The following is a 22,097-nucleotide window of genomic DNA, read 5'->3' as shown; positions in this document are numbered from 1 at the left end:
GTACTTTTGAGTACAGAGAAAAATATTACGGCTAGTTCTTTGTACTCACTTGCAACAGGGATAAAACACAGACTGACTGAAGTTCCTGATGAAGGTGAGACATCGTCTACTTCAAATTCAGCTGATTTGCTCATTCCAGTTACATGGAGTTTGAGATATAAGCTAGTGCGTAATTTGTCTCTGTGATTTTGTTTACATCAGCTGAATGACTCAAGTAATGAGGTTATGCCACTGCTTTTTGTGTCATTTCTTGACCCCACGATTTCGCCATCTGGATTTCCTATCCGAAGAGGCCAAAGCCCACGTTTGAAGCACTGTCTTCCAAACTAGCAAGGTTGGTGGAGGACAACCTTGAAAATGACGGAAATCGTGCCTGTACAAGTGAGTGCAGCACAGAGGACTTACCTCTTAAAAAGAAAACGAAGACCGAACAAGAAATGGAATTGTTACTTCGTGGACGGCAACAAACACACACTACTTCCAAGGAAACCTTAATCCAACAAGAGATGACTATTTATGCTTCTGAAACTCCATTAAACATCCGCGAAGATCCCCTGATTTGGTGGAAAAATAACCAGACATGCTTTCCCAACCTAGCAGCCTTGGCAAAGAGCATGTTAAGTATCCCTGCAACACCCGAGCGAGCGAGTGTTCAGCAAAGCAGGGATGCTTGTGAACAAACTCCATTCTTCTTTGAAACCGAAGAATGTGGATGCCATAATATTTCTGAATAAAAACAGAAAATAAGCTCTGGAGAGAGCACAGACTTTGTTACTGTAGCGTGCACGGGGGAAGGCAGCAGCAGGGCTGGTAGGTGACGTAACAGGGGCGTAGCTAGGAAGGGAAATTTGGGTGGGCCCCAACTTCGGGTGGACGGGCAAGTACCAAAGGTCTGACGTCACAGGAAATAGTTTACATTACAAACATGATTTAAATCAATTAAAACTCTGAATACATCACATATGTCGCCGGGGTTTGAGCAGCGCAACGTAGCCAAGACTAAAAATGTATGGTGCCAAGTGAAGCAAGGCGAACATGTTTTGCAGTTTATAACAGTAGTTGCTCATATGCACTACAAATACAAAGCACATATGCATACAACCTACAGAAATTTTATATATAAAGAAATAATACAAAAGAAAAAAGAAAAATCAATAAAAAAACTCTGCATTTGGGAATAGAATCTGAAAACGTATAATAGAATAAACATTTCAAAAGAAGATATTGTGTAAACAGGTGTAAACTGCTGTATGTACCTACAACATTGTAAAAACTAAGTAATTAGCGCATATAATGCATGACGTAAAAAAAATGAAAAACTATAATAAAATAAACACTTCAAAACAAACTATTGTGTAAGCAGCTGTAAACTGGTTATAAGTAAGCCTACATACACAATTGTAAAATCGAAATGAAATGTAGGTACTTACATTACTGACGCATTTGTTGATTTCTTTTTACACAATTTGTCGGGACATTGCTAATGCGTAAGGCACAAATATAGCTATGGTTTACTTGCAAAGTTGGCTAAACATTCTGCAGGGCGACTTAAAATTGTTACAATATATCACATTTTTTACATACAATTACCGATTTATACAGTTGGGTCTTTACTTGCTGAAGTGTACAACAGCAGTGCCCCCCACGTGGGATTGAACCCACGACCTTCCAGTCAGGAGTCCAGAGCCCTAACCACTACTCCACACTGTTGCCCGGTGTACTTAGATAGCTAATTGCAAATGCAAAAAATAACTAAACAGCAGCTGCACAAGCTGGTTGCTTGCATGCCTTGCAATGAAGGAAAAGTTCCTGTATGTATGCTGCCGACGCGCTGTAATTTGATACTATAGTATCGAAGATGTAAGATCTCATATCTCAGCCATCCAATCATCAATCTTTTTTTTCATAACCATGACAACGGTGCTGAGGTGGGTAGGACGGATATATATTTTAACCACAAGGATGAGCTAGACTCGCCGCAGCGGATTACAGTCTGATACGGGTCTGGAATGAAATCTTTTTAATTGTCAATCGCTCCATAACTTGGTGTCGCCCGTGACGTAATCACACAGACATAAGGCCGATATACGCTCCTTACAAAGGAGGCGGCTCCTTTGTACAGCGATATCGGCGCTATGCTTTAGTGCGAGAGGTCCTGGGATCGCGCCCGCCCTCCACCTCTGTGTGGATTGCTACATTACGTTGGACTTGTAAATACTTATTCTTGTGTTCTCAGTTGGAGTTTTTTTTTCTTCCTCTAATCCGGTTGCTGTCATCTTAACGTAAGACAGTAATATTTTTAATGTTTTATTAACTTTTTGTGGGGAACCTCGTCGACAGTGTGACTAGACATAAATAATTAGAAATGTGTAGTTTTAAGTTGAACTGGAGAAACGTTTACTTTTCATGATTAGATTTGATGAAAATATATGTACTTATTATTTACACTGTTTATGAAAAAACGATGCATCGGGTCTTTATAAAAACGATGCATTGATAGTAAAAAACCACTGTCGTCCCAGCGCTACAACAGAATACCATCATTTTTGCTGTATTCAGAATAAAATGACACATCAACAACTTAAATATTTTACATTTGTTTAATTCTAAAATTTATAACATTAATAAAATAATCTGAATAGTGCAATAATTCTATATTGTTGGAATGTATTTTCTGTTTTGGCCAGGTTACAATATTTCAATCAATCAATCAATCAAATCAATCAATGTGTTTTTATATAGCACCTTTCATGGCAATGCCATCCCAAAAAGCTTTACAGGAAGAAAAAGAATATATAGTACAATGTCTTAACTCAAATAAAAACAAGATTACAAACATTACAAAACGATTTATTACCAAAAGCTAGGAAAAACAAGCGTTTTTTAGCAGTGCTTTCACTAGTGGCAACGAGTTCCAAAGTTTAGGAGCACTAGTAGCGGAGAAACTCCGACCTCCCAGAGTGACACACCTGGTCAAGGTAACAGCCAGCACCTCTCATAGTGACACACCTGGTCAAGGTAACAGCCAGCACCTCTCATAGTGACACACCTGGTCAAGGGAACAGCCAGCACCTCCCATAGTGACACACCTGGTCAAGGTAACAGCCAGCACCTCCCATAGTGACACACCTGGTCAAGGTAACAGCCAGCACCTCTCATAGTGACACACCTGGTCAAGGTAACAGCCAGCACCTCCCATAGTGACACACCTGGTCAAGGTAACAGCCAGCACCTCCCATAGTGACACACCTGGTCAAGGTAACAGCCAGCACCTCTCATAGTGACACACCTGGTCAAGGTAACAGCCAGCACCTCCCATAGTGACACACCTGGTCAAGGTAACAGCCAGCACCTCTCATAGTGACACACCTGGTCAAGGTAACAGCCAGCACCTCCCATAGTGACACACCTGGTCAAGGGAACAGCCAGCACCTCCCATAGTGACACACCTGGTCAAGGGAACAGCCAGCACCTCCCATAGTGACACACCTGGTCAAGGGAACAGCCAGCAGCTCTGAGCTTGAAGTTCACAGGTGACGCCTAGGGATGTAGCAAGTTTTAGGGCCAGTTCCCCAGACAGTCTTGAAGCTCAACAGAAGAATCTTACAAATAACCAGAAATTTGAATGGTATCCAATGCAAAGTTTCCAAGCAGATGTAATATGTTCAGTTCGTTTTGTATTCTTGCATCAGCAGCATTCTGGACCAGTTGCACTATTCAGATTATTTTATTAATGTTATTATTTGTTAGAATGAAACAATGTAGAATATCTAGGTTTTTGATGTTATTTTGTTCTGAATACAGCAACAATGATGGTACTCTGTTGTGTACTGCACCGTTAATGTGGTACTGTAGCTTTAATTGGAAGACCGACGGCACTGTGACGTTGCTGCTTACTGCTTTTGTTTTCAAATGATCTTCTTCAGATCGGGTTCAGGTGAAGTGAGTTTTCTGTATCGCCATGATGGGATCATTCGCAAGACAACCCCACCACGAACACGAAAATATTTGTCGACCTGATCTAGGGTCATATATATATATATATATATATATATATATATATATATACATACAGTCTAACTTCACTATAACAAACCTTTCTTATAACGAACTACATTTAACGATCCAAACAGCAAGACCCATTTTTTGCAATGGAAATTAGCCCTATTAGAATGATCACTTTTACAAAATCTACTCGGATAACATGATCTCGATAGTGACTGACACTGAACTTTCTCTAGTGTGAATGTGTTATTCTCTCAGTGAAAACAAAAGTTCAGTGAAGCTAGCAACAATAAGCAACAATAAGATGATTACTTCCGGTTTTCAAAACTGCTCAGCGCAGGCAAGGTATCAAAATGAAAGTCCCGTACGTATCCAGCACAAAAATATAGTTTATATACATATACTTAAGATTTACGTCACTGTAATAGCAACACTACTTTTTATGTCAGGTGTCTAGTTAAAACAGCCGTTTTCCCTTCATTTTCGGGTGCTGGGCACACTCAAGGCCCACTTCTGACAAAACTAAAGATTGTGCATCTTTGAAAGTAGGGCGAAATGTAATGTAGACACACTGGGGGTACAGAAAATAAAGATGACACCACACTTTGAAATTGAATTACCTGTGCTTTAATTTGTAAAGTGAATTTTAAGCTAACTAGACACTGGTAACAGCACTGAGGGGACAAAAAACCTCATTTCTAATTTGAGGAAATCTCCAGAAGCCCTCGGCTCTCAACAGCCCCCTTCTTCAGGGCATTCTAAAAATATATATAAAAAAAATATTTGCACAGGATCAAGTATAACACTGAAGAAGATCAGATCCACGATGTCCTAAAAAACAAAACACTATGAGAACTAGAAAAAACTAAGCACTTGAAATATTAATTTTGAGATATGGAACACAGAGGAACATAACTTTTGATTAATTTTAAATTTATTTATACGGGAATAATTCCTTGGAGGGCTAACTCCTATATTAAAAGTTCCCTCATTCTATTGCAACACAGTGCAGTGTGATTACCACCAAATAGCAATGTTTTTGCAAACATACATATACTCCACAACTACTACTGTCAGAATGCTTTTGAAAATGGGAACACCTATGACAAAATTCTAAAGAAAATGTTATGTTAGGAACAACACCATATAGTGCCAAGTATTGCATGGTGACGTATCTTTGTAATGAGGGAAGTATATTTTGAATTTCCTTTTCATACGTCTTTAATGAGTCCATTGTATATATTTTTAATGCTGTACATTTCGCCTTGTTTGCATCGTGCTTCATATCGATTGCAATAAGGATCCAGTGGGATGACTTTATATTAACAGGAACAAGAACAGTTTTGAAGCACCACCAATTCCTATCATTTTGGGGGGGTTTTGGCAGTACTTCAATGTCATCACAATAGACACACTTCAAATTTTGACTGACAAATGTGGAAGGAATAGTTAACACACCTTTGTCTGTGAAATTACTACTTAAAAGGCACAGGTATGCATCTATAATGTTGTCGTTTAACCAATTTCCATTACGTATTATTACTATATCCTCATTTGTCAAATTAAATGGTAAGTTTTTAATTTCAAGAGGAATAGGTTGGTTTGATTCAAATCATACCATTTTCTTGCATTGAATAGAACAACAATGCATAACTTCTGTTGTGCAATACTTTTGTATTTCTTCAGATGACATGAAATCATATGCAACTATTAGAAATGTGGATTTTGAAATCATTTTTTTCACTATTTCAAAAGAATAGGAAACATTATCAATATTATTACATTACCATTCCTGTCTCTGGTCTGTTTTAAATTTTGTAACAAATGGATATTTATGCATGACATAATAGTTGAAATATAATATGTTTGTTTTTTGAAAATAGAAGACAAAGAAATATTTGCAGGTAGTCTGGAAGTGGTTGTATTAAGAGTTATTGTTTTTGAGAGATGCAATACATGGAATGTTTTAAGATCAATATTTACATTCCCACATTTTTGGCAGATATATGGGATAATATATATTTTTTAATCCCGTCTTCGGATATTTCTTTTGGTTGTATTAAAAGTAAATATTTATCTTTAATGTGCGCAGTGGGCTGCCCTTTACATTTCTTGCAATTATACACAAGCAAAATGTTTAAGTGAAGCAAGTCACTAGCTAAAAAGTTAGCCAAAAGGGTGTTATTTACAAAACATTCTATGAAATCTACTATTTTGTATTAAAAGTAAATATTTATCTTTAATGTGCGCAGTGGGCTGCCCTTTACATTTCTTGCAATTATACACAAGCAAAATGTTTAAGTGAAGCAAGTCACTAGCTAAAAAGTTAGCCAAAAGGGTGTTATTTACAAAACATTCTATGAAATCTACTATTTTGTCAAAGGGGATAAGGTTCAAGGATGATTTTGAAAAATGTTGAGCATTAATTTTTTTCTAATTTAGAAATTGCATCTTTGAAATGACGAGATGCAAATGTTTTGTTTTCTTTTACCTAATTTTAATCGCACTTTATCACAAAAGTCCCTTTCTCTATATAGAACTGAAAGTTTATCAACACATTCGTCAATTCTCAACTTTTCGTTATTTAAATACAATACTTTTGTGTTTTTGAAAGTTACTTCGGAAATAGCCGTTGTTTTATTTTGATAAACTTGTGTTTTGTAACAAGAATGTCTATTTAAAGTTCTAATCAGCATATCGGACCAAATAACTATAACGGGAAGGAAAAGGTTTCTCTAAAATAATTGTTCCGAAATATGCATTTTTTTTCGCCACATTCACACGTTTCTAAATTGCGTTGCGCTTTCAATTTAATGTTTTCAAAATGTTCAAGAAATGGAGATTTAATTTGTGAATTACATTCTAAATCCTCATCTAGAATGCTTCTATTAGAATCAATCACATGTTCTTGTCTGTTTATGTTTTTTACTCTATCTTTCAGCTTTAATAGACTTTCTGTAACTAGCGGGTTATTGTACCTACTTCCCAGGAGTATACAGATTTCATAAACAGCAGCAGAGACCTCATCGAGACTACTGGAATTAGCCAAAATGCTAAATATATACATTCCTACTTTATAACGCTCATCTTTACCGCTATACTGTTTTTTGCATAATCCGCTTGCTTGTCGCATTAAATGACTTTTGCAAGACCTAATGACAGTAAATTTAAGATCGGTCTCATTTGCTGTTCCATTTACAATTTTCCAGCAGCGACGAAGGTAACGTTCCATATTTTCATTATTGAACACTTTAATTGATGCCTGAAGCAGTACAATTGACCTGTCGCTGTTTATTTGCACAGGTAACGTATTTTTTTGGAAAATCTTTCTTTCATAATCTCTTATTGTTGTAAGAAGATATTCCACTGCACTTTGCTCTTCGCTGATCATAAAAGCTACAGGCACAGACAAATGAGTTACCGGACTACATACTAACAATTCATAATATAAGATTCTCTTCTTCGTAAATTTTGATTTAACAATGCCACCTGTGGCATCCCAGAAAGCAGGACTACTGCGTGTTAATTCATGCCATAACCGTATACCCCCTTCAGTAAAACATATAACTTTAAGTGGGACCGCTTGTATAATTTGTACAAAGCCTTTATAACACATGCTACTTACATCACTATCCTCCTTTTTTTTTAGCATTGTAAGTGCTATTATTTCATCGTTATCAGTTAATGTGTTGCTACGATACTCTGATTTAATTTTTCTTAAGACAGCGGTATCTGAACCAATCCCTGTTCTATTTAATACAGCCAGGTTGTTTCTCTCGGGACCCCTGAATGGTCTCGCTTTCAAGTCATCTGAAGTGTGCAATACTGTGCCCCTGTACCGCACGTTAAAACGCAGTATTGTAGGATGCGATAGTGTTATGGTGAAGTTCATTTTACACGATCTATGCTTGCAATATCCATTTATGTGAAGATAAGGTTTATCTGTCCTTCTCTTATGTGCAGTACTAAAACTGTGGTTTTTGAATATTAAGACACAATAGGGGTTTGACTCTTTGATTTTATTCGCAAATAAACCTTCCCATGTATATTTTTTGAAATACCTTCCTTTTTTATTATTATTTTTTAAATTCAACCACACTTCTGCTGGCAATGTAAAATGTGCAGTTTCTGGAATCGAACATTTAAAATCAGAAAATGTTGCTTTATTTGATAAAATGCATTTTAAAGTATCCTTACTGATTAATGCATTATCTGGGTCATTTTCATCTGCACCTGAAAAATCGAATTCAGAGTCAACAACATTATGCTCGCTGTCCAGATCAGTGTCAATGCGATCATATTCGGTTGATGCCTGTGTTGCTGTACTGTTTTTAAAACTTGTTACAGCTATAAAAGAGTTTAACTCAACAACATCAAATGCCCCGGAAAGTGATTTTTCTATTTTATCTTCTACCTCTGTTTGTACACCTCGGCTTATTTTTGAAGAGCTTAATTCTTTAACTAGATTGTGACTATGTTTAATTTGATTGCAATCATGAATATTACTTTTCTTATGTGCTGTCAGTTTTAAAGGGTACTTGTGGCAGGCTGGCTCGCAGTGGTGAGGTTGATGACGTCACGGACCAGGAAGTAACTCAAACCAAAACAGTGGATGGGCGGGTGAAGCTGAATGCAATTGCATTCAGCGTATTTAATAAACAAACAAATGATTTTAACAAAACACAAAACAAAAGGGCACGAGGGCCAAACGAATAAACAAACAAACAAGTAAGTGTCGTGCTGGATAATCCAGCACGTTTTAGCAATTGTTTTTAAATGTTGTTCTTTCTCTCCGCTCCCCGTACTCTCCTCTCTACACTCAACTACGAGTGCAGAGAGCTGCAGGTTTATATACTCTGGCCGAGGGATTAACTAGTTGTTAATTATCTTATTATCCCTCGGCCAGAGTCTGCACGCGTTTGGTAAGGATGCATGACTGTCAGCTAGTTAAATAATCAGTAGCTGATCAGCCATGCATCCTCACAGGGTTTTTAAATATAATAATAAAAGACGCAGCGCTTTTACCCGCACCGCAAACAAAAATACAAATAATAATACATAGGGGCGGGACACTCTGCCACACATGCCCCCCCTTGTGCGCAGCACACATGGCCTTTTCGGCCACCTCCCCCCTTAGTCCCCAAAGTCCCGGTTAGCAGTCCCGGCGCAGGAACAGGGGCAGCAACGGGCCAAAGGTGGCGGCCACGGTGGGATGTCCTCCTCCCACCCAAACAACTGTAGCGTCCCAGTGGACGACGCACAGGCCGGTTCCTCTGGCCAGAAAAATTTTGGGGGTGGTCTCCAGACCTGCCCCCCCTTCTTCATGGCCGGCAGCTCCCCTCCGTGGGGCTCCGGCCACCCTTTCTCCTGCAGCGAAATTGCTGCGGGGGAAGCTGGTCTTCATGGCCGGCAGCTCCCCTCCGTGGGGCTCCGGCCACCCTTTCTCCTGCAGCGAAATTGCTGCGGGGGAAGCGGACTCTCGGGAGGCGACGGCAGCAGCAGCGGACCCTCGGGAGGCGACGGCAGCAGCAGCGGACTCTCGGGAGGCGACGGCAGCAGCAGCGGACCCTCGGGAGGCGACGGCAGCAGCAGCGGACCCTCGGGAGGCGACGGCAGCAGCAGCGGACCCTCGGGAGGCGAACTCGGGAGGAGAGCCCCGGGCCATGGAGGCGGCAGCAGGAGCTCCACTTCTCCCTCGTACCATGTAACTGGTGGCTTTCCAGGCGTTGCAGAGCAACAGGCAGCCCCAGGCGATGCGGAGCAACAGGCAGCCCCAGGCGATGCGGAGCAACAGGCAGCCCCAGGCGATGCGAGACAGGCCTTCTTGGGCGAAGCGAGGCAGGCATCCTTGGGCAAAGCAAGGCAGGCATCCTTGGGCGAAGCGAGGCAGGCATCCTTGGGCGATGCGAGGCAGGGCAGGAGCAGTCCTTCCCATGATGGTGGATGTGGAACCAGCAGGTATTCACCCTCTGCTGGTGGAGGTGGGAGGGGCAAGCAGTCCTCCCACGGCGGTTGAGGCGGAACCAGCAGGTATTCACCGTCTGCTGGTGGAGCTGGGAACGGCAAGCAGTCCTCCCACGACGGTTGAGGCGGAACCAGCAGGTATTCACCCTCTGCTGGTGGAGGTGGGAGCGGCAAGCAGTCCTCCCACGGCGGTTGAGGCGGAACCAGCAGGTATTCACCCTCTGCTGGTGGAGGTGGCGGAGGCAGAGGCAGCTCCTGCTGCTCTGCTCCTTGCGGTGGTGGAGACAGAAGCAGCTCCTGCTGCTCTGCTCCTGGTGGTGGTGGAGACAGAGGCAGCTTCCGCTGCTCTGCTCCTGGCGGTGGTGGAGACAGAAGCAGCTCCCGCTGCTCTGCTCCTGGCGGTGGTGGAGACAGAAGCAGCTCCCGCTGCTCTGCCCCTGGTGGTGGTGGAGACAGAGGCAGCTCCTGCTGCTCTGCTCCTGGTGGTGGTGGAGACAGAGGCAGCTCCTGCTGCTCTGCTCCTGGTGGTGGTGGGGGCAGAGGCAGAGGCAGCTCCTGCTGCTCTGCTACTGGGGGTGGAGGTGGCGGAGGCAGAGGCAGCTCCTGCTGCTCTGCTCCTGGTGCTGGAGACAGCGGCAAGGGCTCCTCACCCTCTGGCGTTGGAGACGGCAGCAATGGCTCCTCTCCTCTCCTCTGGGCGCTGGATGCACAGGCTCCCCCCCTCTGGGCGCTGGATGCACGGGCCCCCCCCTCTGGGCGATGGATGCACGGGCTCCCCCCCTCTGGGCGATGGATGCACGGGCTCCCCCCCTCTGGGCGATGGATGCACGGGCTCCCCCCCTCTGGGCGATGGATGCACGGGCTCCCCCCCTCTGGGCGATGGATGCACGGGCTCCCCCCTTCTGGGCGCTGGGTGCTCGGGCTCCCCCCTTCCGGGCGCTGTAGCCTGTTTCTTTGCCTTCTTGGCACCACCCCTCCTTCCCTTCTTCGGGACCAGCAGTTCCACCTCCTGCCATGGAGGGGGTTGGTCGGGTGGTTTGTGCCCGACCTTGCCGACGGCAAAGCACCACTCCTCCCCCTTTGAGGCAGGTGAGGCAGGTGAGGCAGGACAGAGAGGAGGAGAACAAAAATCTGGATTATTAATAGAATTATAGTTTGTTTTACCATCACATCTTGCCTCACCTCTCTCTCCTGCCTCACCTTCTCTCTCTCCTGCATCACCTCCTCTTTGTCCTGCCTCACCTCCTCTCTGTGCTGCCTCACCTCTGCATCCTGCCTCACCTCCTCTGTCCTGCCTCACCTCCTCTGTCCTGCCTCACCTCCTCTCTGTCCTGCCTCACCTCCTCTCTGTCCTGCCCTCACCTTCTCTCTGTGCTGCCTCACCTTTGCATCCTGCCTCACCTCTCCTTCCTACCTCACTTCCTCTCCATCCTGCCTCACCTCTCCTTCCTACCTCACTTCCTCTCCATCCTGCCTCACCTTCTCTGCCTCCTGCCTCACCTCCTCTCTGTGCTGCCTCACCTCTCCGTCCTGCCTCACCTCTGCATCCTGCCTCACCTCTCCTTCCTACCTCACTTCCTCTCCATCCTTCCTCACCTTCTCTGCCTCCTGCCTCACCTCCTCTCTGTGCTGCCTCACCTCTCCGTCCTGCCTCACCTCTGCATCCTGCTCACCTCTCCTTCCTACCTCACTTCCTCTCCATCCTGCCTCACCTTCTCTGCCTCCTGCCTCACCTCTCCGTCCTGCCTCACCTCTGCATCCTGCTCACCTCGCCTTCCTACCTCACTTCCTCTCCATCCTGCCTCACCTCTGCCTCCTGCCTCACCTCTCCTTGCCATCTTACCTGCTACTATCCCTTCACATCTACCTGCCTTTCTCTGAACTGTCACACTTATCTTTTTCTCCTTTCTCTTTCCCTTTTGCTGATTTCCCTTCTTCTTTCCCCCCTTCTCCCCTCTCTCCTGCTCTCGGCACCTCTCTCTGACCTGGCCTGTATGCCTTAGGGTAGCACACGACATCTACGTCAAGGATGCGGCAAACATTGCCACCGTTCACATCCTGAAAGTGGAAGAAAATCAGAACTCTCGATGGTAAAAACAAAAAATAGATATAACACACTTTAATTAAAGTGAGATTTATATCGGACACACTTTTAATTAATTAAAAAAAGACAATAAAAATGTATTACTGATAAGCATTTTTATTGATGGCTTTACCATAAAAAACCTAACAAGAAAAACAAATAGCACAACAAATTTAAAAGCTGTAGAATTAAAGGATGATAAAATATATTTCCTGGTATTGTTAAGTATTGGATTTTTTTTTCCGATGAAACAAATGTGTGCAGTTTAACTTTTGTATCACAAAAACACAAGTTAACATTAATGTTTTTATTATAAAAAATATTACATAGTAATCCAATCAATTAATTTATTTTAGCATGTGGTATGTAAAAATGATTAATTATAACTAACGACATTTCAACTGACATAAATCTTTGTTAATACAATATCTTAGTGCAAAGAATTTAAAAAAATGTATGTTATACTTACAGAGTGGAACTGTCTGCAATTACTATTCGACGTCTTCTCACTCTTCCCTCTTGTCACCTCAGCCCATGAGTAAGGATCACGTCTCTGTGGTGGTGCAGCTGGTGTCCCTCTCACCACCAGCCGTGGGGTCACTCTGCAGAATGCACGTCTGGGTGCAGCAGGGGTGGTCTTGATCCCCTGTGGAACTTTCAGCTGAAAGTAAGCTGCACACCAGATCAGTTGGGCAAAGATGGGCATTCCATGGTCATCACTTAGATGCACCCCGTCACGGCACCACAGGTCAGAGTTCCTTGCAGGGAAGTGGTCTACAGTGGAGAGGTACCTGTAGGAAGCGTTAAACAGGTTTTAATGGACAGTACTAATATCATGCTAATATCAGAGCTGTCACAAAAAAGCATGATCTAGTGATTGAACCGATAAACCACAAGAGAAAGTGGGTAGCTGTGTATAATCCAAACAACAAAGCCATGAAGAAAAAAAAATAATTATTGTCAATAATAACCATAATTGCTAATTGGTGTGGGTTATTTAAAAACGTTAAAAATATTCATATTGCTCCTACATACCTTACATTCATGCTGGCAGCAACTCGATTGTACTCTTGTTGCTTTATGTCTTGATACGGGAACTCCACTGTCAGCCGGTTTGGAAAATCAATTACCACTACCTTTTAAAAACAGAATAATAACATTGTATGTATGTATTTATTTATTTAAAAAAAAAAGGATTAATAAAATAAAGTGTTTAATTAATGACCTTATTCCATCTGCCCTGGGCTGAAGGGATAAGGCTGGCAAACTCCTTCCCTGCTTGTTGGATGTTGTTTTTCGAGAGGTTGTTCCCTGGTGCAATAAGGCACACCAGGTCCGGCTCTTCAGGTAGGGTTTCGTTCAGCACCTGTTTACGGAGTGCAGCTGCACAAGCGCCTGGAGTGCTGCTGTATCCAAAGCGCAGGTCACCCTTGGGCATCTGAACGTAACCATCTACCAGGCTTCTCAGATGCGAGTCGCCAAAAACCAAAACAAACTAAAAAAAAGAACACAAAATGGCTAGATAATTTTATTTAAAAGAAATTTTGAATTGATAGATTATGCTCGTTTTTTACAAACCTTTGAGTTCTTTCATGCATTCTCAGGGAAAGCTGTTTTGTGGTAGGGGCTGGTGACTGCTGATCTTGGCCACATGTTGGTCTTGTGCCGTTTACCACTACCATACAGCTGATGAATATCCATAGCTAAAGTACAGAAAAAGTTAGTTCTTTATTAGTAGCATTAATTATACAGTGCAAAAATGGGTGGATAAAAAGAAAATAAATAATAAAATACATTTGATGTACACAAAGTTTAATTTATGTATTTAATTAAATCATATTTATTGTACTGCGTTTTTTTTATTGCATATACATATAATCACATACAATTAATACAATTTAAAGAAGATATTTAATGTAGATTACAATATAACAATGAAAATAACTATATATATATATATATATATATATATATATATATATATATATATATATATATATATATATATATATATATACAGTGCCTTGCGAAAGTATTCGGCCCCCTTGAACTTTGCGACCTTTTGCCACATTTCAGGCTTCAAACATAAAGATATGAAACTGTAATTTTTTGTGAAGAATCAACAAGTGGGACACAATCATGAAGTGGAACGAAATTTATTGGATATTTCAAACTTTTTTAACAAATAAAAAACTGAAAAATTGGGCTTGCAAAATTATTCAGCCCCTTTACTTTCAGTGCAGAAAACTCTCTCCAGAAGTTCAGTGAGGATCTCTGAATGATCCAATGTTGACCTAAATGACTAATGATGATAAATAGAATCCACCTGTGTGTAATCAAGTCTCCGTATAAATGCATCTGCACTGTGATAGTCTCAGAGGTCCGTTTAAAGCGCAGAGAGCATCATGAAGAACAAGGAACACACCAGGCAGGTCCGAGATACTGTTGTGGAGAAGTTTAAAGCCGGATTTGGATACAAAAAGATTTCCCAAGCTTTAAACATCCCAAGGAGCACTGTGCAAGCGATAATATTGAAATGGAAGGAGTATCAGACCACTGCAAATCTACCAAGACCTGGCCGTCCCTCTAAACTTTCAGCTCATACAAGGAGAAGACTGATCAGAGATGCAGCCAAGAGGCCCATGATCACTCTGGATGAACTGCAGAGATCTACAGCTGAGGTGGGAGACTCTGTCCATAGGACAACAATCAGTCGTATACTGCACAAATCTGGCCTTTATGGAAGAGTGGCAAGAAGAAAGCCATTTCTTAAAGATATCCATAAAAAGTGTCGTTTACAGTTTGCCACAAGCCACCTGGGAGACACGCCAAACATGTGGAAGAAGGTGCTCTGGTCAGATGAAACCAAAATCGAACTTTTTGGCAACAATGCAAAACGTTATGTTTGGCGTAAAAGCAACACAGCTCATCACCCTGAACACACCATCCCCACTGTCAAACATGGTGGTGGCAGCATCATGGTTTGGGCCTGCTTTTCTTCAGCAGGGACAGGGAAGATGGTTAAAATTGATGGGAAGATGGATGGAGCCAAATACAGGACCATTCTGGAAGAAAACCTGATGGAGTCTGCAAAAGACCTGAGACTGGGACGGAGATTTGTCTTCCAACAAGACAATGATCCAAAACATAAAGCAAAATCTACAATGGAATGGTTCACAAATAAACATATCCAGGTGTTAGAATGGCCAAGTCAAAGTCCAGACCTGAATCCAATCGAGAATCTGTGGAAAGAACTGAAAACTGCTGTTCACAAATGCTCTCCATCCAACCTCACTGAGCTCGAGCTGTTTTGCAAGGAGGAATGGGCAAAAATTTCAGTCTCTCGATGTGCAAAACTGATAGAGACATACCCCAAGCGACTTACAGCTGTAATCGCAGCAAAAGGTGGCGCTACAAAGTATTAACTTAAGGGGGCTGAATAATTTTGCACGCCCAATTTTTCAGTTTTTTATTTGTTAAAAAAGTTTGAAATATCCAATAAATTTCGTTCCACTTCATGATTGTGTCCCACTTGTTGTTGATTCTTCACAAAAAATTACAGTTTCATATCTTTATGTTTGAAGCCTGAAATGTGGCAAAAGGTCGCAAAGTTCAAGGGGGCCGAATACTTTCGCAAGGCACTGTATATAAAATCATATAAATATAAAATATAAAAGGTTGTTTTAAAATATTTAATTACCGTGTACGGATTATATACAATTAATACAATTTAAAGTAGATATGTAATGTAGATTACAATATAACAATGAAAATACTATAATATATATCATATATATGTAAAATATAAAAGGTCGTTTTAAAATATGTAATTACCTACGTATATTTATTGTAGACCTTCCATGTAGATTGAAATATTGCTATTTTTGTGCTGTTTTGTGCTCTTCCAATTGGTAATTGTGCTCTTCTGTTTGCTGCTTCTTTCTCCTCCAACCGTTAACTAAGATTGACAGGAGTTAGAGACAGCCGTTATATCAGAGCAACGAGAGACTTTTATCTGGGGGAAAAAAACGTCGCTTCCGGGGTGAGATGCGGAAGTAAGTTTTACCGGAAGTTGCTGTTGTTGCTTATTGTTGCTAGCTTCACATCGCTGAAAACAAAGACCTTGGTAGGCTAATTCGAAGATTGTAGTGCGAATCATGTGTGACGTATGCAACCGTTGCCATCTTCACACAAACTGCAACCATGGCAACAGGCGTGAGGCGGTAACAAGATTGAAACAGCATGCATTGAGAAAAGCACTGAAAATATGAAGCAATCTGCGCTGGATATGTTTTTCAAGAGAAAGGGCACGTAATTACTGTATTCAGCAGCATGTAAGTGTACTTTTTTATTTTTTTCATTTATTTACTGTTTTCATTTAAATATACTGTTTAAATGTTGATCAATGTGAAGTTGTCTTGAAAGAACTACTGTCCCAGGGAGGCTCGTTATAATGAAGTTAGACACACACACACACACACACACACACTATATATATATATATATATATATATATATATATATATTAATGAATACATTCATAAGTAACCCTTATATTCCCATGTCCCTGGTTACTTAAGAAGTCTGATTTGCTGCTTTCAATACGCTACTTGCACGAAGTGACGTCAATTTCAGGATACTGGTATCTCAATTTCAGGATACTGGTATCTCAATTTCAGGATACTGGTATCTCAATTTCAGGATACTGGTATCTCAAGTTCCAGCGAATGCGCGGTTTATTTGAAATCCTGTTTACATTTCTTTGTTTGCTGTATTGAACAGTTTTAAAATATATTTTTTTACTAGTTTAATTTTTGAGAGAAAAAGGATGAGTTGTAGCACAATTGAGCAGAGGCGGGACATAAATATGCTAGGGTGCGCAGTGTAAAAATAGCTGAATTCCACGCAATATTGCGAATATTATAGTCCACTATTGAGAATTATATTGAGAACATCGAAGTAATATTTAGAATTGCTTTTTAAAAATTAAAAAAAATAATAATTCATCAGACAACGGAGACATAGTGGTCGATTTGGTTACAAATCCATTTTTAAGAAGAAGTTTCTCAGAAAAATTGGGACATTGTTAAAAAAGGGAGTGTGGAAGGGTGGTGGACAATTCACTGGCACACAGGAGAGGTTTTACACCGTTTTATTTTAGCCCGCAGAGGGCGCTGTTGTCCATGGCCTGAATACCGGCAACGGTAATCAGGTCCATGGAAATACCACCACAGGTAAACAGTTCACAATGCTGTTGCACTCACAGGTGCTCTGAAAATAATAATAAAATGACCAAAGGTGAAAGAAAAAGGGAAAATAAAATACAGTAATAAAACTACAAAATAAAGGTGCTGCACTCTGAAGCTTCACCCCAACCGTCGCTACCCGCACGGCCCGGGTCTCCATCCTACGCTCACTTGTTCCCTCAGTAACTAGGCGGATTCTCTCCGGGGTTCAGCCCAAGTCTTTTCCCCGCTACTAAAAATAATCTTTTTTTTTTTGGTCCTCTCCAGCTGTGCTTGGTCCAACAACAGCGCTTCCACTGGCTCGTATCTCGTCTTAGAGGAGCAGATCTGAGGGAACAACAGAGCGTTATTTAAAGGTTCAGCAATCCCCCAAGGCCCGCCTCTCAGCCACTCAGAGAGAGGGAAATCCAGCACACCCTCTTCCCCACCTCTCAGTGTCATTGCCATGACTGACAGGCGGATCTTACGAGGCTGCTGCCCTCTTCCTGCAGCGCCATACATACGCCAGACAGTCAGTACAGATCTCCCCTGTTGCATGGTGAAGGTCTCAGTCTTGTAATGTTTTTGAAGCTGACAGTAATGTTGTTGAAGCCGACACCCTGGGATCCTTCAAGAAGCTGCTTGATGAGATTCTGGGATCAATAAGCTACTAACAACCAAACGAGCAAGATGGGCCTCCTCTCGTTTGTAAAATTTCTTATGTTCAATGGTCACAGGCCAAGGATAAAGCCACTCTTAAGAAAACGTCAGAAGGACAAACGCTTAAAGTTTGCAAAACAGCATTTGAATGATGGATATGAGTTCTGGTGAAAGGTTTTGTGGAGTGATGAAACAAAAATCGAGCTATTTGGTCACGCTGATAGTCGTTACATTTGGAGAAAGTTTGGCGAGGCGTACAAAGAACACCATACCATATCAAGCATGGAGGTGGTAATATCCTTCTATGGGGCTGTTTTTCCTCTAATGGCACAGGAATTGTAGTTCCAATACATGGTAAAATGGATTCAATAGCTTACCAAAATATATTGGCCAATCATCTGAAACCCTCCGCTACAAAACCTGGTTTAAAAGCACAACTGGATGTTCCAACACAACAAAAATCCAAAGCACACATCACAATCTACTTCAGAATGGTTAAAGAAGAATAAAATCAAGGTTCTGGAATGGCCTAGTCAAAGTCCCGATCTAAATCCGATTGAGAATCTTTGGTACGAGTTGAAGAAGGCTGTGCACAAGAGAAGTCTTTGGAATTTGAACTGGAACAATTTTGCATTGAATGGTCAAAATCACTAAAGAATCATGCCAAAAGCTTATTGACAAATATCTGAATCGTTTAAAAAAGGTTATTATTGCTAAAGGTGCCTCAACTAGATATTAATTTCATTTTCCTTGTCAGGGTATGAATATTTTTGAATTAGCAGTTTTGCAAAAAAATTGCTGAAATAAATTATTGTAGACACACACACACACACACACACACATATATATTATATATATACTGAATATATATTTGTGCACTGTATTTCCCGCTCTGTATCTCCCGCTGTGAATGTGTTTATGTGCAGTGAGTTCCCCTCCCCTGTTGTGTGTGTATTTCCTTGTGTAATGTAATCCGCCTGCCTGAATGTCTTTCCCTGGTCTGTTACCATTGGCTGTTGTTTGTCTGTGCCCATTGGTCCTAGTGTGCGGCTGAGGACCAATGGGATGTGCGTGAGCTCTGGTACCCTGGTCTGAATAAGAAGGGGCTGGGCCCGGCCTTCTGTATCATTGTTCCCGAATCCTGAGTTGCTGACAGAGCTGTGGACTGTGTGTCTGGAGAAAGGTGTGTTAAATAAAACCCTTGAAAGAACCAAGTGTCTCTTCTATTTTCTGCCTCCCGCAAAATGCTACATTGGCGTTAGAGCGGGATCTGCAGAGGAACCCACGAGCGTCAAGCAGGAGCAGTTAGGAGATGGAGAGACAAGCAGCATGCTGGAGCGGCTGCTCCAGTGTGAGGGGGAGATCAGCCAGATGGAGAGACGGGTCTTTGCCAGCGCTGAAGAACTGCGTTCACCGGTGGCAGCGCGCATGGGGCCCAGTTGTGTCCCACAGAGTGCCACGCCGGATACCCGGATCAAGGAGAGACCGCAGACCAACCTACCTGATTGCAGCAACAGTGCAGCAGGACGGAGGAGTGCCCAGCTTTAATGGCACCATGAACTGGGAGGCTTTCCATGCTCAGGTGACGGTACTGGGCAAGCTGTGCAGCGGGAGCGAGGGAGACAAGGAGCAGCAATTTATTTATTTCATTTCTATAGTGCTTTTCATTCAAAAGTATACCTGCCGTGTTGATGATGAGGCGGGAACTGCGGACACGAGCACAGTCGTGTATGGGTGACCACCGGGGGTAAGGGAGCCGCCGGGGATGGAGTATGGCCAGAGCTTACAGGACCGCCTGAACAGCGCTCACGCCTTTGCTTGGGAGCAACTCCAAGCGGCGGAATTACAACCTGCGAGAGAGGAGCTGCCACTTCCAGCCAGGTGAGCTGGTCTGGGTCGGAAGAAAGGGCGTTCTCCAAAGCTGGACGCACCCTGGATGGGACAAGAATAGTTTTTTTTTTTCATTTAAAAAAAGTGTTTGCCTGTACATATTCAATGTTTTTTTTTTTAACTGCTTAAAAAAGAATGCTGTTGAGCTTAAATTGCTTTGTGAAATAAACAGATGGCATCATGTAATGGAGTATTCAGCAGGCTTACAGTCGTGCCACAAACAGTAAAATTCAAATGACCAGCACAGTAAAAAAAAAAAAATATATATATATTTTTAGTTTTTTCTAAGTATAAACTGTTCCTCAAAAGTAACCATGTGTGTTTCATACAGATGGGAAAAGATGATAAAACGTCACTAGTAGACCTACTGTTGTGTTAAGAACTAGTACTGTAGTTTTAAAAAAGATTAATGTTTTATTAAAATTGCCTGGAGATATTGTAATTGTATAACTAAAAAACTAAAACATTTGAATTTACTGCAAACATAGAAGGTTGTGTGTGTGTGTGGTTTTTAGGGTTTTTTTTTTGACCCTCTATAATGCCACCCTCGCTTATCTCCCGTTTTTGCCCATGGGCCTTACCTGGCAGTATAAAGAGGGTTGACTGTATTAGTAGAAGCATTAGACATTGTACTTATGGTAATACAATGAACAATAACAAAAACAGAACTGGAACTCTGAACTTTACACCCTACTCTTAAACTATGTGGCTTCTCATTCTTCTTCAAGGATCTAAAACATCCCTTATGCTGATTTCTGTTGTCTCCCTGTCTTTATTTGGCACTACAAGCATGCAGCAGAAAAAAACAATTAGATTAGTTTGGAGAGTACTTTTATAAACTGACTATGCACTAATGTAATTATAAAGACAGTATATGTTAACTGAAACAGTTTAATAGAGCAATGCTGAAACTAATTACAAGTTTTTAAAAAGATAGGTACATTTTTTACTAATAAATTGACTTAAACGTAATAACTCCTCTTCATAGTCACAGAGGCAGCTGGAGGCATAAACCCCTTCTTGCTTGTTGGCGCTACACGATGACTTGGAGTCATTTATTGTTAACGACGGTAAGTCTTGAAGACACCGCGTGTGAAATAGGTCCATTGTAATACTTCTGGATAAAACTGAACTTGCAAGGCAGAAAATACAAGACTGAAATACCACTGGAAACAACAAACAACACAGAATTTGCGCTCACCGGAGATTGCTATACCAGTATAGCTTAATGCGGAAGTACGACGTGCAAGTAACGTATTTGGGGCTTATTTAATGAAAATCCCCACATTGAAAATCTGGTGGTTTGTGTCATCGCCTACAACAGACTTGAACACCGACAAAGTCCTGTGCAGTCCTGAGACTAGCCCAGCCTATAGCACTGGATTCAATGGGAAGATGAATTCATTATTTCAACGGGTCTTTCATCTTTGCTTCTATCCTTTACTGAATATCACAGAGTCAGAAAGCCCTGAAACTGAGCCACAATTCTTTACTGGAGAAAGTTGAGGAACTCACAGAACAGCTCAAAGAAGAAACCCAGAGGAATATAACACTGGAGAATCAACTTGAGACTGCCAGCATCTCACAGCGAGCACTGGAGGAGGTACTGAAGTCTAGGCGAGGGAGGGGCGAGGTGGAGTGTGACACAACAATATAATCCCTTCTTGGTGTCTGTGTTGGTTTACTACATTCTTCCAGAGTCTAGTTTCATTAAACCAGTAAACAGACAGAGCCCCACAGCCCTGTTCAGTTGGACACTACAATATAATTACTTCTTGGGGTCTGTATTTGTTTGTTTGTCTGTCTGTCTGTCTGTCTGTCTGCAGCTTTAATGAAACTAAACTCTGGAAGAAAGTAGTAAACTAGCACAGACACCAAGAAGGAATTATATTGTAGTGTCAAACTGAACAGGATTGTGAGACACTGTGTCTGTCTGTCTGACTCTCTGTCTGTCTGCTTTAAAGAAATTAAACTTGTATTTTTCAGAGGCTCAAATTAATAAACCCCTCCCCTTGTTAATCACACAACAGGTTTCACCACTTTCAGTTTAGGAATCGTTTCTGACCAGCTGTGATTGAGTGGGGCAGAGATATCCAGTCAGCAATAGGAAAGCGTCAGGTATGATTGACACCCGTTTCATTGGATTTTCCTCAGCTTGGAAATCTCTGGTCAGAGGCAAAGAATAAACTGAAAATGATGACATTGAGTAGCAAAGCCCCTGCAACCCAGTGCACAATGAACAGCTTTCATGAAGTTTCAATAAATAACTC

The 22,097-nt window shown here is 41.7% G+C and overlaps 1 protein-coding gene across 8 annotated transcripts in view; it reads left to right on the top strand.

Annotated features, from left to right (window-relative positions):
* rpgrip1 (RPGR interacting protein 1) overlaps positions 1–22,097 on the top strand; it is a 99,168-nt gene that overhangs the window by 16,770 nt on the left and 60,301 nt on the right. For 7 of the 8 annotated variants that reach the window (XM_059016802.1, XM_059016801.1, XM_059016797.1 and 4 more), the window contains one exon: positions 21,284–21,430. The exons of the other annotated variant lie outside the window; for it this stretch is intronic. In XM_059016802.1, coding sequence (XP_058872785.1) covers positions 21,284–21,430 — 147 coding nt within the window. The remainder of the gene's footprint in view (positions 1–21,283; positions 21,431–22,097) is intronic. 8 annotated transcript variants of the gene reach the window in all.

The sequence above is a fragment of the Acipenser ruthenus genome, chromosome 54 (genome assembly GCF_902713425.1).
Source record: "Acipenser ruthenus chromosome 54, fAciRut3.2 maternal haplotype, whole genome shotgun sequence".
NCBI lineage: Eukaryota > Metazoa > Chordata > Actinopteri > Acipenseriformes > Acipenseridae > Acipenser > Acipenser ruthenus.
The sequence above is the reverse complement of the archived record's forward strand: the minus strand, read 5'-3'. Positions and strand labels throughout refer to the sequence as shown.